The sequence below is a fragment of the Podarcis filfolensis genome (genome assembly GCF_964270895.1).
Source record: "Podarcis filfolensis genome assembly, chromosome: 8".
In the NCBI taxonomy this organism is placed as follows: domain Eukaryota; kingdom Metazoa; phylum Chordata; class Lepidosauria; order Squamata; family Lacertidae; genus Podarcis; species Podarcis filfolensis.
The window spans coordinates 36,962,118-36,974,451 of NC_139611.1; the positions used below are offsets into that span (position 1 = coordinate 36,962,118).

Sequence of the window (12,334 nt, forward strand, 5' to 3'; positions counted from 1 at the left end):
TAAGAACGGACTTCCGGAACGGATTAAGTTCCTAAACCAAGATACCACTGTAATGGCATTGTGCTGTCTGAAGTTTTATTTTCAATTTCTTTCCTGGAGACCCCTACCATGGAATTCACCTATTTCACAGCTACCACACACTGGCAGGCAGGCCAGATCCTGAGCTCCCACTCGTGCCATTTTAATAGATGGGTAAGGGTTGCCCTCCTGTCAATCAGATGATGTCACATGACTTTATGTCAAAGGAAAGAATCTGGAGCGCAGTCCTGAGTTTACCAACACATGGGTGACAAGTTGGCATGTCAAAACCAATGGCCACACTGTATGCAGCTGATGGGAGTTGGGAGTCCAACAACGTCAGGAGGACCAGAGGATTCTCCATCTCTTTTCAGAATGCTGCCTCATTCTGGATTTTGTTCTATGATCCAAGAACTCTACCATCTCATTCACCTCCCTCCCTCTCTCTCTCTCTCTCTCTCTCTCTCTCTCCCTCTCCCTCTCTCTGCCTACGTTCCCTCAAGCCTCGTAACAACACTTACTCCCAAGAATGGGCACAGAGAGATTCTCTTGCCTAGACACCGTCGACGGCAAGCCTGCCAGAACACAGACAATCCCATCGAAGAAGCTCGAGTGCGGTGCTGCAGTAAGGATCGGTGCCTCCTCAGGACTAGCTACTTCCCCCTTCACTTTGACACGGAAGCCCATCACAAAAAATAAGGCACGGCCTAAGAGCGTGAGGCTGGCATAGCATACTCTCCTAAGGGAAAACAGAAAAGAAAATTGGGAACCTCATTACTTCACTCATCACCAAGATCACTACCCCTAACACTGGAGAGAAACTAGAGGACCAGACAGAGAAGCTCGGAGGACCACAATTGGCTCCCCAGGTCTGCAGCTCCCAACACATGCTTTGTGTTGTTAGGTACACTGAGAGCACCATATAAACAAATATATATGACATCTTTTAAAGAGCTTAGCCTGCCTTAAGAACATTAGAATAGGTTGCTGGATCAGGCCAATGGCCCATCTAAACCAGCATCCTGTTCTCACAGTGGCCAACTAGATGCCTCATTTGGGAAACCCACAAGCAGGACTTGAGAACAAGAGCACTCTGCTCTCCTGTGGTTTCCAGCTACTAGTATTCAGAAGCATTTACTCCTGAAGGAAGAGGCAGAGGCAGAGCAGAGCCGTCACGGCTAGTCGTCACTGATAGCCTTGTCATCCATGAATTTGTCTACCCCTCTTTGAAAGCCACTGAAGTTGGTGGCCATCATTGCTTCCTGTGGGAGTAGGCTCCATAGCTTAACTGTTCACTGTGTGAACAGTTCTTTATTTCATCTGTCCCAAAACTTTCAACAAATATAATATTGTTGCAACTCCCTCTCAGGTACATCAGTGTTATTATTATTTCATTATGATGACAATTACATTGGTGACTATTACCACCATCATTCACCTTACATAGACTTAGGCAGCAATCCCATACACAAAATTGGATGAAAAACTGGTAATATTCAGAAATGCACATACGCCACAAAAAAACTACAAGGAAAATGGCTGCACACATTCAAAAACAAATAAAACATATTAAAACCCCCATCAAAAGAGGCACGCCAAAAAGCCTTTCTTGTTATTTTTAACTGGGAAGGACACAGGACCTCGTTGTGTGCCAAGGGGCAGATCTGATGGTGCCATATGAATATGCTACAAAGTTGAGGTTCTTGCAAATCCCAGTGCTCCAAAAAGACAAGGACATTCTAAGCGATGGTTCTCCCACATTAAGTTCTACATCGCAAAGGCAGTAAAAACACTTGGCTGCCTTGCAAAATGTGCTGGCCTACACAACGCAATCCTCAGTTCAATGTGAGTTACTTCCCTAGGCAATGTTTTTTAGGACTGCAACCTTGGGTGCCATGTAACTTCCTGGAACATGTAATTTCCTGGAAGTCCGTGGAGAGATGCTGTACCTGTGATTGTGGAGGTTGCGTCATTCCAGGATGAGGACAAAGAGGTCCTTGCAAATAATGTGCAAAGCAGTTACAAGGACAAGTCCTGCTGTATTCAGCAAGCCTTCCCTATTAAGAGGTCCTCAACAGCCATGTTACCTTTGCCATCCTAGAAGTGGCTTAGTCCCCTTCTCAGGGGTGCAGGAAGTTGCCAGGACTGCAAACGGCCAAGCCACCAGCAAAATGAAGAGCATGCATAGGACACGGAGAGGAACCAGAATCAGCCCAAACAAGAAAGCCTGAAAAATAAAGAGACAGAGTCAACCAGTCAGATATGCCACAAGTGATGTTTCAATTCACTTGTTTGTTTCCAAAGGACACATGCCACAGGTACAGCGGTGATCCCATCTACCAACTCAGTAACAAACCACTGATAACCTAGCTGAGCTAGCATGGTATAATGGCTTAAGCCATCAGACTATGACCTGGGAGATCAGGATTTAAATCCCCAATCAGCCATGAAGCTCAATGGATGATCCTGGGCCATTCACATTATCTGGCTCAACCTGACTTGAATGAGGCCCAGATTCCTTGAAATGAGCCTGATTTCTCACAGGGTAGCCTTGTTTCATCATGTATTTTAATTATGCATGCCTATTCCCCCCCCCCCCGTAATTGGGTTTATACCTGTAAATGGCTTAGAAGATTCTTTGGCAACTAAGAAGTAAATAAATCAATAACACAATAACCTCAAAATGCTGTGGTTTCCAATAGAGGCTGCCTAGTCATCAAAGGCCAAGTAACCCAGTAACATACAGACATACAAGGAATGTAGCGGGCAAAAGTCCCAAGCAATTGAGTCCTGGTTTATTTAGGCATTGCAGAAGATTGCTTGGGGACAGTTCAATGGTAGAGCATGTGGTTTTCATGCAGAAGGTCCCAGGTTCAATCCCTGGCATCTCCAAGTCGGACTGGGAAAGACTTCTGTCTGAAATCCTGGACAGCTGCTGCCAACCAGTGTTGGCAGTACTGAGCTAGATGCTCTGCCTGGGTTGCTATAAGGCTCCCTACACCCTTAGAATTCTCAGTTAGTCTTTTGGTCACGTCCCAGGCAGAGATGTCTCTGAAAATAACTTGCTGGTTACCTAATCATTGACCAATTGCCAAAATACACAGAAAGCAACTTCCTGATTAGCATTATTTGACTAAGTATTGGCTCTAACATGGAATGGGATTGTTGTTTTTCCTTTTTGGTTTAAAGAAAGTGATAACTGAAAGCAAATGTAATGTAAATATTTGAAGACAAACTGACACAGCATTATGCATTGTTGTATACTTGGATTTCTGGTCACAGATGGCACACACAAACTGAAGTAGGGTTCAAGAGCATTGACATATGTAAACTGATGTGAAGCCCCCTCCCCCCAAAAAGAGGTTCTGCAATGCACAGGTGTTTCATTGGCAGACACTCTGATTCATGGTGCATGAGGCTGGTCAGCTCAGCCTAGTGGAGCATGAGACTCTTAATTCCAGGTTCATGGGTTTGAGCTCCACATTGGGTGAAAGACCCCAGTAGATCCTTCCAACTCTACGATTCTGTTTCTCCTTGCATTTTGATCTCACCTTTCCTCCAAGGAGCTCAAAGCGGTGTAAATCGTTATCCTACCCCCAACTCCATTTGATCCTCATAACAACCCTGTTAGGTTGAAAGGTGATGACTGCTTCATGGGTCACATAGGGATTTGAACCCTGGTCTCCAAGGTTCTAGCCCGGCACTCTAACCACTGCACCACCACCACTGCACACTTCCACACAAACATTTGTACATGGGTAGAGCTAGTTTGTACCTGTGCTCAGCGTAACATCTGAACAAGCCTCAAGTCATAACCCTTGCCAAGCTTCCTATTTCTAACGAGCCTATTTCCCTCTCTCATATTTCGCAGCAACTAGGTCTGCAAGGACAAAGGCAGAATAGGATCAGTTAGAAGCCCAGCAGATCACAATACACCAAAGTTACTTAACTAACTCAGGAACACAGAAAGCGACCTCACACTGAATGAGAAACTTGAAAGACAGAAGCAAATTTTCCTCCAAATTAAAACGAGTGCAAAGGGGCAAGTCCGCACAGGGGCAAGACGGGTAAAAGCAGTTTCTTTATGCCAAATAAGATAATGGGCCAATTAGTATCCCTGACAAGTGTAACAATTATTATTACTATTATTAACTTGCGGCTAAACCAGTAGCATTTCACCTTCAAACACTGTGTGTCTCGTCATCTGATGTTTATAGGAGGAACAGTAGAGTGAAGTTCTGAGGAAGTTGTGAAATTCTCTTCCTGTGAGGTATTCAATACAAGTTTACAGATTCACAGAGAAGCTTTGGAAATTTGGTGCAAAAGTCTGGGGCTGATGATCTAATGGATGACGCCAAAACAAGGGGGTGGCTGCCCCCTGATCTGAGGTCAGCTTACAGAAAAATAATCACCATTTCCTATCAGTACAAAACATTTGTAGCGTCCTCTCATGAAGGTCAAGAAAGGTTAGCCATGCAGTTTTGGAATACCAGGTTCATTTCCTGTTTTCGAGTTATTTCATCAGTGTTCTTTGAGGAAGTTTGGGTGGCCAATGCCTACCTCCACTCTCAGAGACAGCAATGCTTCTGAACACCAGGTGCTGGAAACTGCAGGAGGGGAGAGGGCTCTTGTGCTCTGCTCCGTTCTTGAGGGCTTCCCACAGGCATCTGGGTGGCCACTGTGAGAACAGGATGCTGGCCTAGATGAGCCACTGGCCTGACCCAGCAGACCTCTTCTTATGTTCAAAAACAATGGCATCCTAAGGTTGTGTCTGATGTAAAAAATGTCATGCACATCAGGAGTGGAGAACCTGTGGCCCACCAGATTGTGATGGGCTCCAAATCCCCTCAGCCCCAGCCAGCATTGTCAGGGATGGTGGGATCTGGGAGTCCACCAACACTTAGAAGGCCCCCAATTCCTTGATGTGAATTCATACCCTGGCTGTGAATGATGATGCTTGGGCCTCCCTGACTGAGGAGGAGAATCAGCATTCTCTGGCTGCATTCACATGGCAGCTCACTCCATCTTCCCCACTTTGCCCTGTTAATTTCCGCATTATATTTGAGCTTTCACACAAAGTAAAAGCCACTTTCAGAAATATAGTGGAATATAGAGCAGGTTTAGCCCTCATTTCCATGTTATTTGCAAATGGATTTATTCTGGAAGCCGGTAACACTGAAATAAACGCTAAAAGTGTGCTATACTCCACTATATTTCCTGAAGTGGCTTTTATGTATTATGAAAGCTGAACTATCATGTGGAAATCAACAGTCAGGGGGACATCAGGAATACAGAATAAACTGCAATGCAACCTCAGATTACCTCCATGACAAAACAGACGACTGAAATTGTGGAATCCACAAGACCTCCATTCTGAAAAATGGGACTTTAAAACATGCACACATGAGATTCAATGCCCAAAATAAGAATAACAACCTAAGAAGAGCCCTGCTGGGTCAAGCCAGAAGCCCATCAAATCCAGCACCCTGTTCTCACAGAGCCAACCAGAGGCCACTGGAAAGCATGCACCCAAATGCAACAGCCTTCTCCACACTTGTGATTCCCAGCAAACGGGTGGCACAGAGCAAGCCACATGTGTGAAGCCACAAATGCAGATCACTTCTACCATTCATATTCTACCATGGCATATTCAGGCGCTTATCAATTCTAGCAGAATGTGAACTGTATTTATTAATGAAGCTGCCCAGGCCCAAAGAGTCTGCCAATTTCAACACACTACAGAGAAGGACTTGACTGTCTTCATGGAGAAGATTTGTATATCCCTGTAAAAAGGACCCATGCATGAAGAAGCCTTTCCTCACATGGAGTGGCCTCTCTTCAGATCCCTGAAGGCAACTTTCAGCCAAATCTGCTGAAAAATGGAGCAAGAAGCTATTGGCTTACTTTTGCTGTTAATTTTTTTTAAATAAATCAAAAATTATGTTTTTGGTCTCTCACGCAAGTTTTTTTCTTTTTCTTTTTAATAATAATAATAATTTATTATTTATACCCTGCCCATCTGGCTGAGTTTCCCCAGCCACTCTGGGCGGCTCTAAAAGGCTTTAAAAGGCTCTAGCAAACATTTTTACAGAGCTTTTAAAAGAATTGCTTTCCTCTAAATATGGTACTGAACATGAAGAGAATTACAGTCCTTGCAGGCTTTTGGAGCAACAAGTAATGCAAAACTGTCTTAGAGCATTAATGAGCGTTTACAACACTTCTTCAGAATGTCAGGTTATACCTGCTCTTTGAGGAAACATGCTGGTCCTGCAGCCATATGAAAAACCTGTGATCTTTGGCGGTAAATAGGTAAATAACATTTCACCTGGAACAGTATCAGGGAGTATGACCTCTGTAACCAACAGCTATCACCAGCTGCAGCAACAATGGTTCCATTTCCATACCCAGAGCAGTGGGGAGAACAACCTTCCCTGTGCATAGGAAAAACTTAGCATTCTGCATTGAAGAGGTGGGGAACCTTTTTCAATCCATGAAGCATTCTGGGGGCTGAAGACCAGTGGTGGGCGGGCCAGAGGCAAGAGTGGGTGGAACAATTGACACTTTCAAAATATTTGTACAAGAGGCTCTGTTCTAGCCACAGGAAAGTCAGAGGTTTACGCCTTTCCATCTTCCATTCTGGCAGGGAATAGGCACTATCACCATTCAAGGACACATCCTAGCCAGCCAAAAACTCTCAATGAGGGGGCACAGCAGGCTGGTGAGGGGTGTGCTTTGGGCAGATTCCCAAGGTCCACCTCTGATATATTAGAAGAGTACTCAAAATATAAACACCCTCAATCTGCATTTTGGAAGTGGTTTGGTCCTGAAAGGACCGTCCCACATGCTTTCTTGAACATTTAAATCTGCTGATAGGTCCCCCCCCCCAAAAAAAAACATAATGCCACCTGCTGCTGCACTTAATTCATTTGCACTGAGAACATCCCTTCTGCAGGTCATGGTGAAAAAAGCAGAAGATCTGCGGGGTGGAAGCAGGGCAGAGAATAGGGTCTGCTTTGATAGCCTGGGTTTGAAAACTGTGCAGTCTCCCTCTTTGCCACCAAGGCAGATATGCTCTGGGTACTTCCCCATAGCAGTTTATTGTGGAGTCTCAATGTCACATCATCCTCACCAAACTGTCACCCCATATTATATTTCCATTTAATCTGGATAGATTAAAAAAAAACCAAAACCCTGCAGAAACAGTAAATCTGGATTAAACTGGTTAAAAATACATTGAAATCACTTAAACGCATTAAGAGCCTCTAAAGAAACAGTCAGATGCCCTGAAAGATAGCAATTTCAGGAAGCAGGAAAGAAGTATCTCCCAGTCATCAGATACTGGGCATGTGGAAGGGCCTCCAAGGTGACTGGAAGGGAAGTGGTTTATCTTAGCTTTGAAATTACAAGATAGAAGAGAAGCACTACACTTCTCAACGAAACGGAAGGTGGGTCTGGAGTGGAGAAGTTTCACAAGGCTGGCTGGGAGTCAGCCCTCTTTTCCGGCCACATAAAGGAAACACACAAAGTTTCATAAGCTTCCTCTTTGCTCGTCTAGTTCTGTTGGCTGGGCTTGCATGCCCTCTGCCCCCACTACTCAGTTTAGACTGCAACGCAACACATACATAGGATCATAAAATTGTAGAGCTGGAAGGAACACGATGGGGCATCCAGTCCAACTGCCAGCAATGCAGGAATCACAGCTAAAGAATCCCTGACAAGTGAAGTCCCAGTGAAGTCAGTGGCACTTACTTCCGTGTAGACCTGTATCAGACTGTGCAGTAAAGCACTGATCTGCTCAGACATGCTGCAGAAAACATTCCATGGGCATGATTTAGATGCTCTGGATCAACCTGTCATCTTCCTAGGATTAAAATGACCTCAGAAAATGTTGGCAGGGTGCCTTTCTTCAGGGTGTAGTTCAGAGGTCCATGGCAAACTAGCAACTTGGGAACAACCTTAGAAAGCCACTAAGGCAGAGGTGGAGACTGTGACACTGTGTGTGTGTTTGTGTCCCCCATAATTTTAGGCAGGGTTATTCCCTACCCCATTTAAAGAATTTGGCAATAGAACACAGGACTTCCTGTATGCAGAGTTTGTGGTCATCCACTATGATACGATGCTAAAAACAACACAGGTTACTTCCAGATGGCCCTCTTGCTGAGGGTTCAACACAATTTGCTTGTGCAAAGTTTGCAGTAAGGTTACACGTGACATCAGATGTTAAAAAACATAAGAAGAGCCTGCTGGATCAGGCCAATGGCCCATTTAGTCCAGCATCCAGTTTTAACAGTGGCCAGCCAGATGCCTATGGGCAGGGCTTTTTTCCTTCTGGAACTGAGTCCCTGCACCTCTTTGTTGTGTTGTGGAGCCAGAGTACAGCCATCATGGCCAGAGCCAGTGTGGATTAGTGGTTAAGAGCAGTGGACTCATAATCTGGTGAACCGGGTTTGCTTCCCCGCTCCTCCACATGCAGCTGCTGGGTGACCTTGGGCTAGTCACACTTCTCTGAAGTCTCTCAGCCTCACTCACCTCACAGTGTTTGTTGTGGGGGAGGAAGGGAAAAGGAGATTGTTAGCCGCTTTGAGACTCCTTTGGGTAGTGATAAAGCGGGATATCAAATCAAAACTCTTCTTCTTCTTCTTTCCTCCATGAATCTGTCTAATCTTTTAAAGCCATCTAGGTTGGTGGCCATTACTGCCCTCTGTGGGAGCAAGTTCCATGCTTTAACTATGTCTGCATGAAAATGTCCTTCCTTTTACCTGCCCTGAATCTTCCAATATAAGTAGCGTCTACTGGCTGACTCCAACAAGTGGTAGAACATAGTCTTGTCCTTTCAACAAATCTAAATGAATGTTCCATCTTTATGAAGCATTCATTCTGATTACAAGCGCTTGTCTACACCAGAGTTTAATGTGTGCTTGCAGCTATCTGTGGCAAATGTCACTTCAGTGGCACTTTTCTTGTGGTTAACATTTCACAAAAAACTTCTTTTTCTTCTTCCTCTAAAAGAAAATTACAATACGGAAATCCTGGAAACATTTACTGGGGGGAGGGGGAGAATTTTGCTGAGAAATGAGAAAGCACAAGTTTGAACCAGACAACTCTAGGCTTGAAACAGGCGTCAGGAAAGTATCAGAACGTCTGCATAAAGCAAAAATCTTACATTTATGAGCAAAGCCCACCACAATGCTGGATTCAACATACCACTTTATTAAGAATGTTGAACAAAGCAACTGCTAATCTGAAGTCTGTGTAATGGGGAGAGGGGGGCATCAAGTTGCCAGAAACACCTTAAGGTGAGATGAGATGAAGATTCCATGTCTAAATCTGATCCCATTAGCTATAAAGTTAAGTTCACCAGAAATGGTCTCCTACCAGGTCAGACAATTTGTTCATCTGTCCCAGAACCACCTACTTCATGGGTGGGGAATCTACATATGTTCAGCTGGAAGGCCATATTCCCTGAATATTCCAGGCTGGGTTGGGGGGGGGTGTAGGGGAGTTTGCATGCCAGTAGTGCGTGTGGCCAGAGGCAAAAGTGGATGGAGAAACAGCTGCAACCCTTACCTTTGGACAATCAGCAATATATTCCGGTCATACTGAGCTATGCTGCTCCCAATACATTGTGGAAGGGAGGGGGAGAAAACAGGACAGTGCCCATTGATAATATATTTCTGGGCAATCTGCCTTAGATCAGCAAAACTTTCCAAATGTTTAAAAATAGTAACAACAAAATAGTTTCCCCACTTCTAAATTAGGCCACAGGAATGCAGAAAGCTAACCAGATATTAACTTGTTTTGTGTTTAAAGGGCTGCAAGCTCAATTCACATTCTGGCATTGAAAACAACATTTTGGAGCTCAGAACATGCTCAAAGGCTCATTCTTTAATTCTAACAGTATGCTTTCTGTTGCTACTTCTTAGGTTTCTTTCTTTTCTTTTCTTTCAGGAGATCCAACAGGCTTGAAGTCTGCATGCCCCCATCAAAGCATGGACTCAGTTTCTCATCTTTAAAATGGAAAGAATAGTGGCTTACCTAACAGAAGCAGTATGAAAGCAAAAGGAAGCAAATTAAGTTATTGCACATAGAAGATAAGAATTTCCTGCCACGCCTGTGTGGACATAGGAACCTGCCTTATATCAAGTCAGAACATAACCAGGCCTCTATAATCAGGCCTTTGGCTGTTTAAACTATCTCTGGCCTTTCGAATTTGTTGGTGGGGGTTGTTTTTGGTTCTTGGTTATTAATTTTGTGCTCTCATTTTGAATTTTTATGTTGTATACCGCCCTGTGATCTTCGGATGAAGGACAGTACATACATTCAATTGATAAATAAACAAAACATACATTGGTCTATGTAGCTCAGTATTGTTTACACTGACTGACAGAGGCTCTTCAGGGCTTCAGGCAGGAGTCTCTCCCACTCCAGGCATTGGGGACTTAACTCGGGTCTTTCTGCCTGCAAAGCAGATGCTCTACCAATGAGCTATGACCCTTGCCCTTAAATAGAAGGAACATATTAAATAGAAGGAACATAGAAAGCTGCCTTCTATTGCATTCTTCCATCTAGCTCAGTACTGTCTACACGGACTGGCAGCATCTCTCTAGGTTTTCAGGTAGGGGACCTGTCCAGCCCCTACCTGGAGATGCCAGGAATTGAACTGGATACTTTCTGTGTGCAAAATGGATTATCTATAGCACTTCCCCTACAAATAAATAAATATAGCCAGTTATAACCTAACCACAGCATCCAAGCAAAACAGGATGCTCAATAAGCATCCCATCTGGAGAAGCCCATCATGTATAAGAAGGGGCAACAGAAGCAGAGCACAGGCTTTGCAACCAGAAGGGTCCAATGCTGATATTTCCAGCTTGGCTAAAGGGCCTCCACTGAGGACCCCAGATATTGTCCACCAATCAAAGTCCACTGTCTGACTCCAGTCAAGTTCACATATTCATATCTCTGACCAGGAAAATAGATTTTGTTGGTTTAAGCACATGTGGAGTTCAACTATTAAAAGACACTAGAACCATAAAAGGGGGCAATGCTAACTAGAAGATTGATATAAACTATCCCCATTTTATTTGCCTCACTTATAAACGATGCCTTATCCCCATTTCACGGATCAATCAGCTGAGGCCCTGGCTGAGATCAGGGCAAACTCTCTCCACCCCCCCCCCCCAAAAACCAAAGAACCCTCACATGATCCATACAAAAAATGAGAGAGAAAGGATGCAAACGGTTAGCATCCAGCTGCCAACTGAAGGATGAAGCTGCCTCTTTCGCTTGCAGGAAGTTGACCCGGGAGCGCCAGGCAGGTGGGGCTCTGAGGAATTCTAACAGAACGCATTCTTCGCCTGCTTATGTAATAAGGAGGGCAGACTCTTTTCAGCCAGAACCGCCGCCGCCCCCTTCTCTGTCGGCGGGCACCAAACGGAGACCCAGAAATAACTGTAACAGATTTCATTTCTGCAGTCTTCAGCATGGCTTTTTGCTTTAAAAACGCCTGTCAATGTTTGCAAAGCGCAGCGTCGTGCGCGCGCTTTGTTATTATTATCATCATCATTGAGGAGGCATTTGCAAAGGGCCCCTTTAACCCCCTCCCTAGCGAGCTCGCAGGTTCACCCCGGCTGCCCCCGGCCATCCTCCTTCCCCACCCCCGGGGTCTGTTTACAGCGGCTGTCAATCCCCTGTACCCGGGATTTATCCTTTGCATCCAGGCGCGTCTCTTGCACGAAGGGGTTGATCACCAGCGGCGAGGCGAGCGACTGCTGCCTGGGCAAGGTGAAGACCGCCCTCGGTTGCAGCGCTGGCTCCGACATGCCGCCGCCTCCCGCCTGGGCTGCAGAACCGCCTCCCAGCGCCGCCACGGCCGCTTCTGTGCACAGAGTCATCGCGGCCAGGCGAAAGGAGAACCGGGAGATGCTGCGAAAGGCGCTCGCTCCTCCTTGTCTCCAGGGCGCCTGCGCACAATCCATCAACCTGGGAGCGGGGAGGGGGGATTTGCCAACGTTTCCACCTGTCCCTGCTCCTCTGCCTTTTAACACCAGCTTTCTCGGCGGACTCCAGCAGGCGATGGCTATTTTAGGTCGTTTAGCTGTGCTGGAAGACCTGTATTAGGACTCTAAATTGCGGTTGTTTGGGACAGTTGCCAACTCATTGACCGGAACCTGCTCCTCTGCCTTTTAAGAGCAGCTTCCTCTGCGGACTTTAGCAGGTGATAATTTCCAAAGTGTAGGTGCTGCCACACTGAAAGATCAATTTCTGACAAATGCAGAATAAGTTTTATGTGGCACCTGCAACAGGTGCCAGTTCT

The 12,334-nt window shown here is 45.3% G+C and overlaps 1 protein-coding gene across 1 annotated transcript in view; it reads right to left on the reverse strand.

Annotated features, from left to right (window-relative positions):
• Positions 1-11,969, reverse strand: part of LPCAT2 (lysophosphatidylcholine acyltransferase 2) — a 36,394-nt gene extending 24,425 nt beyond the window's left edge. The window contains exons 1-3 of the mRNA XM_083626052.1: positions 11,715-11,969; positions 2,106-2,245; positions 540-757 (exon numbers count right to left, since the gene is read on the reverse strand). Coding sequence (XP_083482178.1) covers positions 540-757; positions 2,106-2,245; positions 11,715-11,912 — 556 coding nt within the window. The 5' untranslated portion in view covers positions 11,913-11,969. The remainder of the gene's footprint in view (positions 1-539; positions 758-2,105; positions 2,246-11,714) is intronic.
• Positions 11,970-12,334: the final 365 nt, after the last annotated feature.